This window comes from Oryx dammah, unplaced genomic scaffold (genome assembly GCF_014754425.2).
Source record: "Oryx dammah isolate SB20612 unplaced genomic scaffold, SCBI_Odam_1.1 HiC_scaffold_21, whole genome shotgun sequence".
In the NCBI taxonomy this organism is placed as follows: Eukaryota; Metazoa; Chordata; class Mammalia; order Artiodactyla; family Bovidae; genus Oryx; species Oryx dammah.
The window spans coordinates 71,802,377-71,822,764 of NW_024070205.1; the positions used below are offsets into that span (position 1 = coordinate 71,802,377).

General features: G+C 39.2%; 1 protein-coding gene across 1 annotated transcript in view; it reads right to left on the reverse strand.

Annotated features, from left to right (window-relative positions):
• The window catches only part of KCNT2 (potassium sodium-activated channel subfamily T member 2), a 1,342,824-nt gene that overhangs the window by 55,875 nt on the left and 1,266,561 nt on the right, over window positions 1-20,388 (reverse strand). The window contains 3 exon segments of the mRNA XM_040262901.1: window positions 1,669-1,784; window positions 3,213-3,337; window positions 6,209-6,279. Of these exon segments, the coding sequence (XP_040118835.1) occupies window positions 1,669-1,784; window positions 3,213-3,337; window positions 6,209-6,279 (312 nt within the window).

The window sequence follows — 20,388 nt, forward strand, 5'->3', positions numbered from 1 at the left end:
TAATGTATTTTGCTGTAAAAGTACTTGAAGTTTATTGTAATCTTTAAATTGTCTTTTTTCTATAATAGGTAGTATATAATTTTTTTAAATGTGTTCCATTCAGTTATCTTTTCCCAATCAAGACTGTTGACAGCATACAACAAAGTCTCCTAATAATTTAAAATTACAAAGATGGATATGAACTTGACCAAGGGAAGAATTAATGATTTTCAAGTTTACAAAATCCATATTATAAGATAAAAACAGGATAGTATTCTGCTAAGTGGAAATCTTGTTTGTCCTCATCAAGTTTGAATAAGAAGTAGTTAATTGCTTAAGTATGAAAACACTTTTTATCTTAACCTTTAATCAAATAATATTTTGGGGATGCAATATTCTTAAAATTTTAGGCATATGTGGTCAAGCTGTCTTACACATTTAACTGTCTGATATGTTCTTCCCGTTGGTCATGCCTGATTTTCTCCAATTTGGTCTTGCTCTTTGTAGTGTGTACCACTGGGACCACAGCCAATGACAAACTTAGATTCAACTGCAGTGATGGCAACAAAATATCGTTTAGGACCTCTGAAGCTGCAGTGAAACCAGCAAAGCAAAGAGCATCTCAGAAAAATGGAACTATTTTCTTCTGGCCTCAATATTACTTAATTAAATGTCAAACTATAAATTGTAGCAAGAAATTAAAGATCTACTCCATTACCTTTATGCTTCTTATAAAGCTCTTCTTTTCCACACACAGATTCATTGATTTTAATCATAAGCTGGCATAATGATGGCTTCCTTGATAGCTAAGTTGTTAAAGAATCCTCCTGCAACACAGGAGACCCCGCTTTGATTCCTGGGTCAGGAAGATGGCTGAAGAAGGGATAGGCTACCCACTTCCAGTATTCTGGACTGGAGAATTCCACGAACTGTACAGTCCTCGGGGTCATAAAGAGTCGGACAAGACTGAACGACTTTCAGTTTCACTTTTCACTTTGGCATAATGAATACATGACTATTAAAATGTATTAATTGATCTAAGTCTCATAGTTGGGGCTCTGTTTCACATAAGACCAAAGAAAGAAATGGTTAACCAAAGTTTTGGATAACTTTGTCTTGTCTGAAGAAGATAAATATTTTAAGAATATAAGCCATACTTTAAAACCACACAGTGTGACCAAATTAAAATGTGGATATGTTTTCGATCTTATGCAGCCATTGTAAATTCTGTTCCATTTTTAATATGCTCTAATTTGCTATTATAATTACTGAACCTCCCCCTGCGAGGGTTTGACACTGTTCTTGGGGTTTTTTTCTTGGCTCCAAAGTAGTCCTCAATGTAGAGTTTGAAAGATGTGAGTTTCATACTCCCTAACTTATCTCTGTTTCCTTCTTTCCAAATGCTAATATATTGGAGTTGAGGATTATATTAAAAACTAGAAAAAAAAAAAAACTAGATTGCTTGCCCAGAGAAATTTTCTTATGTGTCAAAAAGTTACTTAAAATTAATTTACTTCCTGAAAACCTACAAAAAGACATTCAGAGACCAAACTCTAGAATATCCCTTCAGCCAAAAATAGTTTATGAAATGTAATGGCATATTTCAGAAATAAGTTTCTAGGTTTAGGAATGGCAGTCTTCAATCACATTAAACATTAAAGCAGGAATATTTTGATATTTTCAAACCACAGATGTAGTAAGCTTTTGAGATTCCATCCTATAGATCCCAATGAGGGTAACCCCAGTAGAATAACATAACTTCTGATAAAGTCTGGCAGAAGTCCTGATCCATAAGTCATCCTTGGCTATCTTCATTTGTAATATAATTGGATTATTTATGTAGCAAATTTTAAAGAAATGAAAACTCAATGGTTATTTCTCATTCCTTGAAGGTAGATTTTTATTGATATTTTAAAATAGCAAAGCGATATTTCATAAATGCTTACTGCTGCTGCTGCTGCTGCTGCTGCTAAGTCGCTTCAGTCATGTCCGACCCTGTGCGACCCCATAGATGGCAGCCCACCAGGCTCCCATGTCCCTGGGACTCTCCAGGCAAGAACAATAGAGTGGGTTGCCATTTCCTTCTCCAATGCATGAAAGTGAAAAATGAAAGTGAAGTCCCTCAGTCGTGTCCGACTCTTTGAGACCCCATGGACTGCAGCCTGCCAAACTCCTCCGTCCATGGGATTTTCCAGGCAAGAATACTAGAGTGGGCTGCCATTGCCTTCTCTGTCATAAATGCTTACCCATATATTAAAATTATTTACTGCATTCCATCTAAACCTTATCCTTTGGGTTCACCCAAACTTAAGAAACCCATTGATCAATTTGTGGCAGCATGGCATTACATCGGTTACATATCAGTGGGAGACATCACTGGTAATAGATTGGGAATTGTTGGAAACCTGTATATAAGTTCAGTTCAGTTGCTCAGTCCTGTCTGACTCCTTGTGACCCCATGGACTGCAGTGCACCAGTCTTCCCTGTATGTAAGGACTTGTTTATATGTTGCAATAACCAGTGGATGTTACTAGTTACTAGTGGACAGGGTCTGCTGACGCTGCAAATCCTGAAGTGCAAAGGACACTCCAGCACAAAAACAAATTGTCCATCCAAAGTTCTATAGCATCCTTAATGAGAAAGGTGTGTAATAGAAGGAACACAGTACTTCCAAACAGGAGGCATATGTGTTACTCCCTCTCTGCTAATCATGAATTCGTATTGTTAATAAGTCACTTCATTAAATACACTTGGACATAGTCCATTTATTTATAAAACAGAGAGTTTAGGGAATTCCCTGGTGGTCCAGTGGTTAGGACTTAGTGCGCCCCTTACAGGGGACACTGGTCAGGGAACTAAAATCCTGCAAGTCATGGGGCGTGGCCAAAACTAAGAGAAAAAATAAAAACAAACACAGAAATTAAACGGCATGATCAGTGTTATTCTTGGCTGTATGGCATCCTCTGTCAGAGACTGTCCATCTCAAATGCCAGCTGGAAAAAAAAAAAAAACACTTGTGAATTTTGTTCAGAATGGCTATCTACAGGACTATTAATTTAAATAATGTTTTCCCTAAACATTTTTTTAATGAATTTTTAAACCCAACATACTATTTTTGAGCACATATTAGACACATAAACAAATAAATGACATAGAAGAGTCAAGCAAAGAGCATTATAGAGGGATTTGAGAACTGCCTGTCAGAATAATCTTCCACTTCAGATAGTAGTAACTTACAGAGCAAAGAAACCCTGATCCTGGTATAGTGTCCAATCTCAACAGAAGCCTGGTGATAGAAATCATATAGTCCTTCACAAATGACTGCAACAGAAACAAAATATGCATTTATTTTGACAGACTCACTCTGTAGGGTAAGTCACTCCTGTGTGTACACTGGGAACATCTTCCCCCCTCAATTTGGTCTTTTCATTTGTCATAATTTTTCTTCCAAGGAGCAAGTGTCTTTTAACTTCATGTCTGCAATCACCATCTGCAGTGATTTTGGAGCCCAAGAAAATAATGTCTGTCACTGTTTCTATTGTTCTATTTGCCATGAAGTGATGGGACTAAATGCCATGATCTTAGTGTGGGGGTAAGCCTACTCTAGTTGGAATCAATTCATTTGTTTTGTAGGGTAACTTTATATACCTGAGTTAGGAACCAGTTAATTTGGAACCAGTTTATTGGGGAACTAGTTCTTGCAGGGGTGACCTACCCTAGTTGGAATTAGTTACTTGGTTTGTAGGGTAAGTTTTGGGAGTTGATAATTAACTTTTGGTGTATTGATGCTGCAATTTCTTTGCATGGAATTTTTTCATATTGGAATTTCCATACATCTTTTGTGTTGTGGTGTGGTCATACTTTAAAAAAATGGCAGGTATTCCATCTATAAGTGGGAATTGCTCCATCTATCTTGAAGTAGAGCCTTTTTGGGCATATACTGGATAAATGAGTGAAATATAATTGTGAGCATAGTCATAGGCTCACAATTATATTTTACCATGCTATTGTAATGGAGAAGGCAATGGCACCCCCACTCCAGTACTCTTGCCTGGAAAATTCCATAGGTGGAGGAGCCTGGTAGGCTGCAGTCCATGGGGTTGCTAAGAGTCGGAGACGACTGAAAGACTTCACTTTCACTTTTCACTTTCGTGCATCGGAGAAGGAAACGGCAACCCACTCCAGTGTTCTTGCCTGGAGAATCCCGGGGATGGAGGAGCCTGGTGGGCTGCCATCTCTGGGGTTGCACGGAGTCGGACAGGACTGAAGCGACTTAGCAATAGCAATAGCATGCTATTGTGATAGGCTGTGGACCTGATATATGTTAAGATCAGAAGAGCAATGGCCTCTGAATGGCTCACTCAACTATTATGCAATCTCACAGTTAGAAGTGTTTTGTTAAAATCAGGGGAAAGAGATGAGATGCCATATGTAGAAGCATTTGTCTTATTGCATCAGGAGAAAAAGGAGTCAGGACTACCACCTAGTGGTGTGGAGGGCTGAGCAAAAACCCAACAGGGTACCCAGACAAAAGAGCTGAAATAAAATTACGGACATAAAACAAAAACAAACTGAGGGTCCATCAGAGTTTCCAGAAAGAATTTATCAAGTTTATAGGTGCTACACAGATACAGACCCTGAGGGCCCTGAGAATGTAAGGATGATAATTGTGAGCTTCATCAGGATATGCCCCAGAGATTAAAATACATAGAAATGAATCATTCTCAATTAGTAGATGTTGCTTTTAAAGTATTACCAATACAGTATTGTAAAGTAAAATAAATAAATAAGTAAATAAAATAAAGTATTCAGCAGCAGGGAACAACAACAGAAGCAAGGAGTTATGAAACAGATCTGGAGTGGGTTTCCATTTCCTCTCCAGGGGCTCTTCCCCACCTAGGCACTGAACCCTCATCAGTCAACTGAGCCACTGAGCACACATGAGATACGTAGAATAGCTTAGAGTGTGAACATCTTGTCACATCTTAAAGGGTTTTTTAAAGGTTATCATATCACTGTTGTTGTTTAGAGGCTAAACTCTAGTCTAGTGGCTAAAACACCCGACACTTTTGCAACCTGATGAACTGTAGTCCCCCAGGCTCCTCTGTACATAAGATACTGGCAAGAATACTGGAGTGGGTTGCCACTTCCTTCTCCAGGGGCTTCCCGACCCAAGGACTGAACCTACGTTTCCAGCACTGGCAGGCGGATTTGCTACCACTGAGCCACCAGGGAAGCACTGTCATATTATTAAGCCTCCATTAAAAAAAAAAAAAAAAACTATCTTGTCAATGCCTTAAATATGCATGTACAGTTAAGCTGTCCTTAAAAGATATGGGAAATGATTATTTTCTAGAATATCCTGATATGTTTAAATTTTAAGCATGCCATTGGACATGATGAATAAACTTTTAGATTTTTAATAACAAAATACTATAAGCTGGATAAAATAGGGAACTTTTAAAAAAAATTTGTAATGACTAAAATTTACAATGAAGTATCAACTAGTGTTTTGGTTTAAAGCCCTGAGAATTTTTTTTCTCTTAATAGATATATTTAAAATTTATCTGCATACTTGAATCAAAGAATATGAAATGCTTCTGTTCAGTTTCTGGCAGAGTTAAGAAAAAAAAAGATCATAAAATACTTGTATAAAATAAAATCCCTGTAAACTTAGCTATGATGAAATAATGTAAAACTTTGGTATTCAGAAAGAAACTGAATGGTTCTTAGAGACTGTAAAATTTTCTTTATATGTTTCTAAAGTAGGCAATAGTTAACCAGATGTTGAAAATGTCCTTGGTTTGTCAGTTTATTGACATCATTTGGTATCTTATTTTTTTAAAAATGCATATTAGAAAGAAAGGTGTCTTTTTCTTAACGTAGTAATTCTTTTATTTATAGTCTAGTTATGTGCTTAAAGGAATATGCAAAATATATTCAGATGTCACATGAAACATTGGAGGATACTGGTGTCAAAGAATGCCTAGTGTCATCTCATGGATTATTTAAAAAAAATTTTTTTTTATGATATGTTTCATAGGCACATTTAGGTCATTAAATACATGTAATAAAATATTAGGTTACTTCCAGGGCCAATTTTAAGTTGACAGCTCCATGAGAAACACTAGCTGTGTCATTTGTTTGATGGAATCTAAACAAAATAGAAAATATATGCTTTAGAGAACAACAAGAAATACCAGGTATACGGTGAAGAAGCATGTCCAACATGAACACCCTCCCAGCAACAAAAGGCAATCAGAGCATGAAGGTCAAGTTAGAACCTTGCTCTTTTTCTTTCTGTTCAGAAATTTGAGAAAGAAAAATTGTAAGCATTCTTCTATCTTATGCTTTTCTGCTTAGTTCAATTCTCCTAACAAATGCGAAGAAAGTCATTTTTATCATGTGGTTCTTAGCTATGATTGTGTCATGACTTCACTTTTAATTATATTGTTAATGTCCCTTTACTTTTCATAACCGTGCATGTTTGCTCTGTTGTATCTGGCTCTTCTGCAACCCACATAGACTGGAGTCCGCTGGGCTTCTCTGTTTTTGGGATTTCCCAGCAAGGATACTGGAATGGCTTAATATTTCCTTCTCTAGGGGATCTTCCCAACCCAGGAATTGAACCCACATCTCCTGCATTGGCAGGATTCTTTACCACTGAGCCACCCGGGAGGTCCCTTTCATAACCATGTTTTCTTGATTAAAATCCCCAACAGTTATGAAAGCTGAATTATTTCATACATTAAAAATTTATTTTACTCTGTGTACATATTTATTAACAGGACCTGAAGTGATGTTAATAAAAACAACAAGCACAATAGCATCATCTCATCAAATTAGCAAAAAATCCTAAAGCCACACAAAGTATCATAATGTCTACAATACCAGCTTTTGAATATTCTCATATATGAGGACACAAAACATGGGCAAGTAGGAGTTCACAACCAGTGGATTCTAGCTTTCTGTCATTTGAGTTTTAAGTTGTCTTTCAAGTTGTGCCAGCCATACAAAACTGCAACTAAACTTGTGTAAATGACCTAAAATGGTATGTGTATAAGCCAGAAAGAGGAAAACAAATATCATATATTAAGGCAAATATATGAAATCTAGAAAAATGATATAGGTGAACCTATTTTCAGGGCAGGAATTGAGATATAGGCATAGAGAACAAACATATGGACACCAAAGGGTAAAGGAGGGTAGGATGAAATGGGAGATTGGGATTAAAATATATATACTAATAATACTATTATAAAATAGAAAACTAATGAGAACCTCCTGTTTAGCACAAGGGAAATAAAAAGAAGGTACAATCTGCATATGCCTTATAAACAGATTTTACCTTCTTTGTGAAAGAATAAAGAGAAGAACTATACAAAAAAGATCTTCATGACCCAGATAACCACAATGGTGTGATCACTTACCTAGAGCCAGACATCCCAGAATGCAAGTCAAGTGGGACTTAAGAAGAATCACTACAAACAAAGCTAGTGGAGGTGATGGAATTCCGGTGGATCTATTTCAAATTCTAAAATATGTTGTTAAAGTGATGCACTCAATATGTCGGCAAATTTGGAAAACTCAGCAGTGGCCTCAGGGCTGGAAAAGGTCAGTTTTCATTCCAATCCCAAAAAAGGGCAATGCCAAAGGATGTTCAAACTACTGCACAATTGCACTCATTAAACACAGTAGCTAAATAATGCTAATTCTCCAAGCTAGGCTTCAGCAGTATGTGAACTGAGAAATTCCAGATGTTCAAGCTGGATTTAGAAAAGGCAAAGGAAGCAGAGATCAAATTGCCAAAATGCACTGGATCATAGAAAAAGCAAAGAAATTCTGGAAAAACATTTATTCCTGCTTTATTGACTACACTAAAGCCTTTTGCAGTGTGGATCATAATGAACTGTGGAAAATTCTTCAAGAGATGAGAATACCAGACCACCTTACCTACCTCCTGCAAAACATGTATGCCTGTCAAGAAGCAAGAGTAAAAACCGGACATGGAACAACAAATTGGTTCCAATTTGGGAAAGGAGTACATCAAGGCTGTATGTTGTCACCCTGCTTATTTAACTTCTATGAAGGGTACGTCATGTGAAATGCCAGGCCGGATGAGGCACAAGCTGGAATCAAGATTGCTGGGAGAAATATCAATAACCTCAGTTATGCAGATGATACCACCCTTATGGCAGAAAGTGAAGAGGAACTGAAGAGCCTCTTGATGAAAGTGAAAGAGAAGAGTGAAAAAGTTGACTTAAAACTCAACATTTAAAAAGAGAAGATCTTGGTATCTGGTCCCATCACTTCATGGCAAATAGATGGGGAAAGAATGGAAACAGTGACAGACTTTATTTTTTGGACTCCAAAATCATTACAGAGAGTGACTGAAGACATGATATTAAAAGATGCTTCCTGCTTGGAAGGAAAGCTATGACCAACCTAGACAGCATATTAAAAAACAGACACAATACTTTGCTGACAAAAGTCCATCTAGTCAAAGCTATAGTTTTTTCAGTAGTCACGTATGGTTGTGAGAGTTGTACCATAAAGCAAGCTGAGGGCCAAAGAATTGATGCTTTTGAACTGTGGTGTTGGAGAGGACTCTTGAGAGTATTGGACTGCAAGGGGATCAAACCAGTCATTCCTAAAGAAAATCAACCTTGAATGTTGATTGGAAGGACTGATGCTGAAGCTAAAACTCCAACTGTTTAGCCACCTGATTCAAAGAACTGACTCATTGGAAGAGATTCTGATGCTGGGAAAAATTGAAGGCGGGAGGAGAAGGGGACAACAGGGGATGAGATGGCTGGATGGCATCACTGACTTGATGGACATGAGTTTGAGCAAGCTTCAGGAGTTTGTGATGGACAAGGAAGCCTGGCGTGCTGCAGTCCATGGGGTTGCAAAAAATCAGATACGACTTGGCAACTGAACTGAACCTTAAAAATGCATTTCAATATACTAAATGTAAGTGTAAAATGTACTGTTTGATTCCACTCACATGAGGTATCTAGAACAGTCATACTCATAGTCAAAAAGAACATTGGTAGATGCCAGAAGTTAAGAGGTAGGGGGGGAGGGGGTATGGGGAGTTAGCATTTAAAGAGGACAGAGTTTCAGTTTCAGTTCAGTTCAGTTCAGTTCAGTTGCTCAGTCATGTCTGACTCTTTGTGACCCCATGAATCACAGCACGCCAGGCCTCCCTGTCCATCACCAACTCCCGGAGTTCACTCAGACTCACGTCCATTGAGTCAGTGATGCCATCCAGCCATCTCATTCTCTGTTGTCCCCTTTTCCTCCTGCCCCCAATCCCTCCCACATCAGAGTCTTTTCCAATGACTCATCTCTTCACATGAGGTGGCCAAAGTACTGGAGTTTCAGCTTTAGCATCATTCCTTCCAAAGAACACCCAGGACTGATCTACTTTAGGATGGACTGGTTGGATCTCTTTTCAGTCCAAGGGACTCTCAAGAGTCTTCTCCAACAGCACAGTTCAAAAGCATTGATTCTTCAGCACTCAGCTTTCTTCACAGCCCAACTCTCATATCCATACATGACCACAGGAAAAACCATAGCCTTGACTAGATGGACTTTGTTGTCAAAGTCATGTCTCTGGTTTTCAATATGCTATCTAGGTTGGTCATAACTTTTCTTCCAAGGAGTAAGCATCTTTTAATTTCATGGCTGCAGTCACCATCTGCAGTGATTTTGGAGCCCCCAAAAAATAAAGTCTGACACTGAGTTTAGGAAGGTGAAAAACTCCAGAGATGCATAATGGTAAGTGTTGCAAAACAATGTGAATGTACTTAGTGTCTTCAGTGAACTATACAGTTAAATATGCTTAAAATAGTATGTGTTACATGACTTTTATCACAACAATAAAAAATAAAAAAAATGTGTTTGTGTGTATAAAGCTCTATGAGGGTTTCTTTTGAAAAAATTCTATTGCTATTATTGCCCACAAAATAAACAAAGGCCTAAGAGCAAATATTTGTGTAAGATTGGAACAAATTTCTTAAGAATGATGCTTCACCTTGACTCAAATGTTAACCTCAAGAATGCTCATTTCTCTTGCTGCCAGCTTACCCTTAATGGGAAAGACAGACACAGCAAAACAAATAAAAACATGAGCTCTCACTCTCTGAGGTAATGGAAGGGGGTTCCAGTCTCTAATGCAGCAAATTTGGGAGATCTCAAGGGAAGGATGGCTCCAGGTCCATCTTTCAGGAATGGGTGGGACAGCACACTCTTGACAGAGGGGGTCTTGGAGATGATAACCGAGGCCACTGCTCCTGCTTGTTGTCATGATGGTACTAGAGTGACTAGACCCCTGGGCTTTCCCTGGACAGACAGATGAGGCTGGGTTCAGCATCAACCCTGTCAGGGAGAAAGATGAGTTACTCCATCACATCTATCATGTCTACTAGTTGAGAAGACTGTCCAGAGTATAAGGACAACCCGACTTGAAATGTAGGGAGAAGGACGGATATACAAGTGGTGACCCCTTGGTGTTTGTGTCCATTACATCACAATGCAGTCACTGACTTATTAACCTTTGTATCAACAATGCTTATTGGAACCACCTAGGTAGGTGGTTTGGAGATGGTTTGAATGAGCTGTCTTACTACAGAAATAGGTAGGATTTCCTATGAATCTGGGGACACATGTGGTTCTTAAGTTGTACCCAATGCCTGGCACACAGACAGTCAATGAAATTTTATTGAAGAAATGAATAAATCTTTTCTCCTTACAGTAGTTGTCTACATCTAAAGAAAATGTGTTGTATAAAGCTGATAGCATTTATTTGAACAGGCAAATACCCTTGGTCTTGCCTATCTCTTCCATTTGGTTTGCTATCATGAACATATGGTTTTGTTGGAAGAAGACATTTGTTTCTGGCAGAAATTGTGGTTTCTTTAAACTGTGTCCAGTCAGTGCCATACAGAATGAGCTGATAATATGATTGGACTTAGCAGATTCTGCCCAGACCCAATACACAGTAATACTATAACCCCAAATCTAGTGGCTTTTCCTGCTGGGGTCCAGCCTCAGCAGAGTCTAGGGATACCCTCAGGATGAACGGCGTTGGTGAACAAATGAATGACACGGGGAGACCAAACTTCAGTGAGCAAGGCCTGTAACTTTATTTTCAAAAGGGGCTTTTATACCCTGACTTATACATAGAGGAAAATGAAAGATGCAAGGTTATGCAGAGTCAGCTCAAACACTCCAGCAGTTTTGCCCTTATGAAAACCAGGATTTTTTTTCTGCATACCTTTCCCATAAATAAGGGTCCTATGTGGTGTACATTATCTTCTGGCCTTGGAGGCCTGTTGACATTTTATGCCTTTTTTGATAAAGGTTAATGAACCAGAAAACTTGTTTTCCCTTGAAGTGTTTTTTCTTTATACCTCTAATCTGTGTCAGCCTCAGAAAGTACTATACAAAGTTACATTCTCATGGAGCAAAGGTGCAGTGGGTTACAAAAAAAGAACTTATTAGCTCAAAGATCTGATGTGGTTAATACCAAAGCTACTACTTGTTTTTCTTACATTCCAACTATATTAACTAATGCACTCCCAGGCACACAATGGATAAGGGATATGGTAACTTGGCAGCAAGCATTGGCTCAACAATGAAACCCTTCACCACTATAATTTAGTAAAACTTTTTCACCCCTCGAAGGGCTCTATATTTTTAGAATGCTTAGGCTTCCTGTGTCATGGTTGGGATGTTGTGAACAAGCATATGCATAGTTTCAAGAGTCTGGATAAACCTGCCAAGCAAGCTAGAATGCTAACAGGAGGGTTTAAACGGAAATGCTCCTTTCATGCCCAGGAGATTTATCAACTAGAGCCCTAAGTCGATTTTCTCCAGAGAAAGGTGGTCGGGGATAGCCCCCTGTTAATGTCAGAAGAGTTGGTGAAAGGCATAATATAATAAACAGTAGACAGACAGATTTTGGTTTGGGGTAGATGCTCGAGCAGGTCCAGGGAGTCCCTCGAGTCCTGATACACCTTGCTTGTCAGGTCTCCTCCACATGACCTTGTCATAGGTGGGATCTCCCATGCTGGCTCCCAGGATTTTCCTATCATTCACCCTACTTGCCCTTCTTTAAAGGGTTTAACACGATATCCTCTCTTCTTTTTCTACTCTTTTCCTCCCTCTTTCTCCCCACCCCTTTTCTACTTCACCAACAGCCCTCAAAACTTCTTTCCAAATTCTCCTGTCCTGATCAAGCTAACTCTGCCTTTCCTCTCACAAAGTGGCCAGGGAGTGACCTTTGGAATTCGAGCACAGAAAACCCTCATAGTAAGATACAAGCATTTTCAACGAGTTGCTAGAGTTTTGTGTATCCTGCTTAGAGCTTTCCTAGGAAAGTCTCAGGGGTGGCCTAGCAGCTCTGAATGTGTATCTCTTCCAGAACAGGTTTCCTATTAAAGCTTCTCACTGAAGTGTGTGTTTAGGAACTGGGGAAACAGAGGACCCTGAGTCATCGTGGCTTTAAATCGATCTCCCTTTCTTTCACTTCTTCTTTGTATTGCACACAGACAGAGGCAGTTCCAGTAATAAAGAACATTTTTCTGCATTTCCACTTTTCTTCTTCCTGGAAAGAGTAGATTCCTACCACACTCGCCACACATGTGAACACAGACCCACATGTGCATGCACATACACACACAAGTCTGTTTCAGTCTCGGTGGTAACTTAGCAGGGTTACATTGGCTGGATGCTCCAGGAATCCATCTTGCTTATGAGAAATCAAGGCAAACTCAGGCCCACATCCTCTATCACCCTTGAGTCAGTCCAAGGCAAGTTCATGCTGAAGGAGTTTGGGGTGTGGGAGACCCACTTTCTTATCTTAGAGAAGAATGCAAGGTCTTCGAGGCAGTTACAACCCTTCTCCACTAAGATACACATGGTCCTTGCCTTAGAAATAGGATGATAGGTGTAGTTTATCTTCCAAATCAGGATCTCTTGACAGGCATGCCTAGTAAGTATACTGAGACAACAGCCATACACAAGGAGTGCTGGGCAAACTGAGACTCCAACCATGTCACTTATAACTTAGAAATATATGCTCCACAAACAAGACACACTAATGGCTGCCTGCACCCTGTTCTCCCTGAAGGCCCTGCTGCTCCAGAGAATTGAGACATCTGGAAAATCGAAAGCTTCTGAGAAACATGTGCATTCAGTGATAAAGAAAGGATGTTGAAGGACTAAACGTGAATTTTTAGAGGGACACAGCCTTCAATCTACAGCAACTTTGAACCTATTGTGTGAAATCATAAACTATGCACGTTCTTCATTTTTTTTTTTCCCCCTTTTTTGGCCACACCATGGCATCTTATTTCCCTGCCAGGGAGTGAACTAGGGCCCCAGTAGTGATAGTGCCAAAACTTAACCACATTATGCACATTCTTAACAGATATATTTGTACATTAAAACAGTTGTGTGTTTGTGAGAGGAAGACATCTATTTAAATCATGATCATAACTCCTGTATGTCAGCAATGGTGTATCACATTTAAAAGCAATAGAAACTCATTCACAGTCACCTCAAATTCTTTCTGTACCAATATAGGGGAAGGTAAATATTCACTTAAAATTTGCATGAGAAATCTTCCTAATGAATCATGAAGATAGCACCAAACTCCCATTCAGCCATTCTAGCACTTAGATTATGAATAAAAAAATTGTCCAACTTGTTTGAAGAGGAAAAATAAAGAATAAGACAATGTATTTTTATTCATTCCTATATATCTATGTCTCCCATCAAACTAAAAATTCTATGTGCTTTATTCAAACTCATAACTTCCTGCAGTGAGCAAGGAATATGGTTCACAGTAGATGCTAAGTAAATATTCAGTGGCTTGAATTTAAACTGACAAAATGTAAAATCTTGCCTTCTTGCTTTTACACAGTGAATATGCTAAAAATAACTGACATTCTTGCCTATTTCTCCCAGGATCTGTTTCTAATGAGTATAAATTTGCTCTACGATTGACTATATAGCAATATATAATTTATTGACATGACCCTTTATGAAAGTGTTAGTTGCTCAGATATGTTTGACGGTTTGTGACCCCATGGTCTGTAGCCTGCCAGCCTCCTCCGTTCATGGGATTCTCCAGGCAAGAATACTAGAGTAGGTTGCCATTCTCCTCTGCAGGGGATCATCCTGAGCCAGTTTCGAACCCAGGTCTACTGAATTGGAGGTAGATTCTTTACCATCTGAGCCATTCTGATACCAACAGATGTTAATTCAGTTCAGTTCTAGCACTCATTACTCAGAATTGGCTCAGACCCCACAGAGTAGGGACTCAGTCGCACAAGACTGCCCTCATTTCAGCAACAAGCTCCAAGTACTCAGTGTCTCCAATTCAACAGCACCTCTTACCCATCCAACTACAAATCTAGGGTTTCCCGCAACTCCCTGAATTTCAGTAATTTTCCAGAATGCTCACAGAACTCAAGAAAGTGTTATATTTAAGGACTATCATTTGAATATAAAGAATGCAAATGAACAACAGTTGAAAAGGTACACTGGGCAAATCTGGATCAGTCATAAGCACAGGAGCTTCTGACTCCATGGAGTCTGAGGGCACCACCCTCCAGGTATTTATGTTCACCAACCAGAAGGCTCTCTAAGCCTCTTTCTTCAGCATTTTTATCAAAGCTTCATTATATAGGCAGGCTTAATTAAATCATTAAGATTGAGATGAAACTCAATCTTCAGCCCCTCCTCCTTCCCTAGAGGCAGCAAGGTGAGCAGGTACTGAAAGTTTCCATTTTCTAATCACATCTTTGCTGTTTCTGGCAACTAGCCTTCAACCTAAAGTTGTCTCCATGAGTTGCCTTGTTAATATAAAATCAAGTATGAATAACAAAAGGGACTCTTATCACTTAGAAAATTCCAGGAGTTTTTGAAGCTCTGTGTCAGGAACTATGGACAAAGACCAAATATTAACTTTTCTTTACACACTAATACTATTCATCTCATGTTTTCATTACTTTGCTTCTTACATCAATATGTAATTTGTATATGATTGCTAAAGTGTAATTATGATTGTCACTGGAGAAAGGAGCTTTCAAAAGCACCTTTCAAGAAAGCAGGCTTGAAGCTCACTGCACCATCAGTTCGGTTCAGTCACACAGTCATGTCTGACTCTTTGTGACCCCATGTACTGTAGAATGCCATCACCAACTCCCAGAGTTTATTCAAACTCATGTTCCATTGAGACAGTGATACCATCCAACCATCTCATTCTCTGTCATCCCCTTCTCCTCCCACCTTCAATCTTTCCCAGCATCAGGGTCTTTTCAAGTGAGTCAGTTCTTCACATCAGGTGGCCAAAGTATTGGAGTTTCAGCTTCAGCATCAGTCATTTCAATAAATACTCAGGACTGATTTCCTCTAGGATGGACTGGTTGAATTTCCTTGGTGTCCAAGGAACTCTCAAGAGTCTTCTCCAACACTTTATGCATAAATAAAAGGCATTTTTATGAAATGCATCAAAATAAAAGAAATTAAATGTCTTCAGAGGAAAATGAGACAAGCCCTTTTTCCTTTTTGTACTGTTTTCCTCTTCAGTTTCCTTATTACCAGTCACATTTCCCATCTCTGCTTAGCTCTCATACCATGTTTCTGATGCCTGCTATCTCAGCTTTGTTAGGAGGAGTGTCAATGACCCAGTGATTAATAACAGAGCACAAGAACTACAGTTGGCATGTGATATCTATAGGTTCCACATCTGCCAATTTCAGCCAATCACAGACTGAAAATATTTGGGGAAAAATATTCCAGAAAATTTCCCAAAACAAAACTTGAATTTGCTGCCTACAGACAACTATTTACGTAGAATTTACATTGTATAATACTAGGTATTTCAGGTAGTCAAGAGATTATTAAAAGTAGGCAGAAGGACATGCATACATAGGTTATATGCAGATACTAAATCATTTCATATAAGGGACTTGAGCATCCTCAGATCTTGGTCCTGTTGAAGAGTAGGGAGGAAGGGTACTTAAACCCATCCTTCACGGACACTGAGAGAGGAATCTATTATTGGATAAATAATACCAGTGAGGTAATGTGAATATACAGGACAAGAAGGATAATGTAAAACAAACAAATGAAAAACAACAACAACAAAAGAAAAAGCAAGCTAAAGCATGATGTTCAGGAATGCTTCGGTTGATTTTACAAATTTGAAAGATGTAAGGGTGATATGTCACATATGACCGAGAATATTGACTGTCCACCTAAACTCACTCCCCAATTGGTTGGATATATGGTTGGACTACCTTCCCAGCTTCCCTTGAAGTTAAGTGTGGTCACAGGATTGAGTTCTAGCCAATGGCATCTGAGTAGACTCTGTGTGCCACTCCCAGACCTGGTCCAGGAGAATCTCCATCTAATTAGTATTGATGTGTGAACACTACTTGCTGCAGTCAGTCAGATGTTGGAAGAAAGACAGCAGTTTAGGCAAGGATTAACTTCAAGTTCCCAGGTGGTGCTAGTGGTAAAGAACCCTCCTGCCAATGCAGGAGATGTAAGAGACGTGGGTTTGATTCCTGATTTGGGAAGATCCCCTGAAGTAGGACATGGCAACCCACTCCAGTATTCTTGCCTGGAGAATCCTATGGACAAGGAGACTGGTTGGCCACAGTTCATAGGGTTGCAAACAGTAGGACACGACAGGGAGTCAGAGATTAAAAGCCTCCAATATTTATAAAGTTTGTGTTTCTTGATGCCTACAAATAGGAGATACAACTGAAAAAAAAAAGAGTGATTAAAAAGCAAAGTTCAACACTATTGCCTCAATAATGGAGTTTTAAGAAGATAGGAGAGAGATGCTAGAGGTGAGGAGACAAAGAGATAAAGAACTTAAACATTATATTTAAGAAGGAACTTTAGGTATATTCTGGCCATAAAAATGAATGAAATTAAGTATACCAGAAGTTTGCCACATTTTCAAGAGAAATGAGTCCAGTCTGGAAAACCTTTAATAGATTATAGAAATCTAGGAAAATAAAAAAGCCTTTATGAGCTTAAAAATCTTTAGTTTTTTTCTTAACTCGCATAAGCAAGAAGTAGTTTATAAAAGTAGTAAAAGGGGACTTCCCTGGTAGTCTAGTGGCTAAGAATCTGCCTTCCAATGCTGGGGGAGTGAGTTCTATCCCTGGTTGGGAAACTAAGACTGCTCATGCTACATTTTTGTTGTTCAGTCACTCGGTTGTGTCTGACTCTTTGCGACCCCATGGACAGCAGCACGCCAGGCTTCCCTGTCCTTTACTAACTTCTGGAGTTTACTCAAACTCATGTCCATAGATTTGGTGATGCCATCCAGGCATCTCATCCTCTGTCACCCCCTTCTCCTCCTGCCTTCAGTCTTACCAGCATCATGGTCTTTCCTTAGAATCATGTGGCCAAAGTACTGGAGCTTCAGCTTCAGGGTCAGTCCTTCCAATGAATATTCAGGACTGATTTTCTTTAGGACTGATGGGTAGGATCTCCTTGCAGTCCAGGTGACTCTCAAAAACCTTCTCCAGCACTACAGTTCAGTGATAAAAAGGACCAGTTAGAAATGAACAGTTACCATGTTCACTGATGGCATGTGTGTAAGATTACCATCTCTGCAATAAGAAAGTAAACAGAGTGGCTCAGTTCAGTTTAATTCAGTTGCTCAGTCATGTCCGACTCTTTGCGACCCCATGAATCACAGCACGCCAGGACTCCCTGTCCATCACCATCTCCCGGAGTTCACTCAAACTCACATCCATCGAGTCGGTGATGCCATCCAGCCATCTCATCCTCTATTGTCCCCTTTTCCTCCTGCCCCCAATCCCTCCCAGCATCAGAGTGTTTTCCAATGACTCAACACTTCCCATGAGGTGGCCAGAGTACTGGAGTTTCAGCTTTAGCATCATTCCTTCCAAAGAACACCCAGGGCTGATCTCCTTCAGAATGGACTGGTTGGATCTCCTTGCAGTCCAAGGGACTCTCAAGAGTCTTCTTCAACACCACAGTTCAAAAGCATCGATTCTTTGGCCCTCAGCTTTCTTCACTGTCCAACTCTCACATCCATATATGACCACTGGAAAAACCATAGCATTAAAACAACATAAATTTATTGTCTCTCAGTTCTGGAAGCTCAGAGTCTGAAATCAAGGTGTTGACAGTTTTCATTCCTTCTGAGGACTCTGAGTGATGGATTTGTTCCATGCCTCTCTTCTTGGCTTGTGGATGTCTGTTTTCCCTTTACATGTGTCTGTCTCTGCGTCTGAATTTACCCTTTTTATAAGATGCCAATCATTCTGGATTAGAGAGTGGCCTAATAGCCTTCTTTAGCTTACTTGCCCTGGTAAAACCTTTTCTTGAAAGAATTTCACCTTCTGAACTAGTGGAGGCTAAAATCCAACACATTTTTGGAGGGGTGAGAGGGACACAATTCAACTCATAGTAGTACAACAGCCTAAAATGTTTCTATGTGACAATCTTCTTTCAATGGATATAACTGACATTAAGTGAATTAAAATTCACCTACTGAATTTTAGTCAATTTTCCATGCCTTTATAACATTCAAACCATTGATTTCTTTCTTTTTTTTTTTTAGTTTATTTAAGTAATTTTATTTTATTTTATTCAAACCATTGATTTCAATTCCACTTTCCTTAACTCCTTTATTCTTAATAATTTGGTAATATATTATTTTTTATTCTTCTTGGAAAAAGTCTAGAAGATGCAATTGAAAGAAAGTGAAGCAAAATTGTTAGTTGCTCAGTCATGTCTGTCTCTTTGTGACCCCATGGACTCTCAGGTCTGCCAGGTTCCTCTGTCTATGGGATTTCCCAGACAAGAATACTGGCATGGGTTGCTGTTTCCTACTCCAGGGGATCTTCCTGACTCAGGGACCTAACCCAGGTCTCCTGCATTGCAGGCAGATTCTTTATCATCTGAGGCAGCAGAGAAGTCCCCCAAAAGATGCAAGAGTAAATATAAATCTCAAGAAATAAATGAGTTCCCTAATGCCAAAAAAGAAGGAAAACTCCCTCCTTCTCCTTCTTTTTCCTAGAGGGTTTCCTTTTAGAAAGTTTGCAATTGCAAATCCTTTCCTTGTCTCTTAGAGATAGATGCAAAACTTTTGAAAACGTGAATAACCTCTAGCCAGCTTTGCATTCCAGAAATGTCTCGAGGGCCTTGGAACTACCTTCTTGAAATGTTAACATAAAGTACCCTGTCTGTCTCTTTGGGAGTTTAGCCTAGATGACAGATTCCAAGTTGTAAATTTTTGTTTGCTGCAAAAATAGAAGATACGTTATTTTTCCTTTGGATCAAGACCGTTAACATATATGTAAATAATTGTATCTGCCTACCTATATAGCGGAGAAGGCAATGGCACCCTACTCCAGTACTCTGCCTGGAAAATCCCATGGATGGAGGAGCCTGGTAGGCTGCAGTCCATGGGGTCGCTAAGATTCAGACATGACTGAGGGAATTCACTTTCACTTTTCACCTTCATGCATTGGAGAAAGAAATGACAACCCACTCCAGTGTTCTTGCCTGGAGAATCCCAGAGACGGGGGAGCCTAGTGAGCTGCTGTCTATGGGGTCGCACAGAGTCGGACACAACTGAAGCGACTTAGCAGCAGCAGCAGCAGCAGCAGCTATATAAACAGATGAGATGTCTTTCTGTCTTTGTAATTTCTTTAGTGGATTGCTGAGATGCATATCATAGTTTGGTTTAAAGCTTATTCAAACAAAAGCTTTCAATATTAGTGAAGAGGATTTTTAGATTGGAAGGAAGTTTTTATTTTTAATTAATTCCCCAACACAGGTCAAAATTTTATCTTGCTTTTTCTCTTCCCCTAACACAATTGACATAATAGTATAGACACACAGATTCACCGATTTCAATACTGAAAATAACTTCCACAATTATGACCTTGCTATATCAACTGACCTGGCATAAAGTTAAATATACATAGAAAAGACCCTGATGCTGAGAAAGATTGAGGGTAGAAAGAGAAGAGGGTTACAAAGGGTGAGATGGTTGGATGGCATCACCGATTCAATGGACATGATCTTGAGCACTCTCTGGGAGTTAGTGGAGGGCAGGGCAGTCTTATGTGCTACAGTCCATGGGGTTGCATGACTTAGTGACTGAATAGCAACAATAGAATATTTATTAGAGATGATGTAGACAATACTAATTTATAATTATGCTTTTGGAACTATTTATTTGAGCACTGATTAAATGCCCAAACTGGGCTAAATACTGTGTCTAAATTGTGTGATGTGTTCTTTGCAATGATCCTATCATTTGGCTATCATCACTATTTTCCAGAGCAACTGCCAAGGGCTATGAAGGTGTAAATGTTTTATCCAGGTTCTATT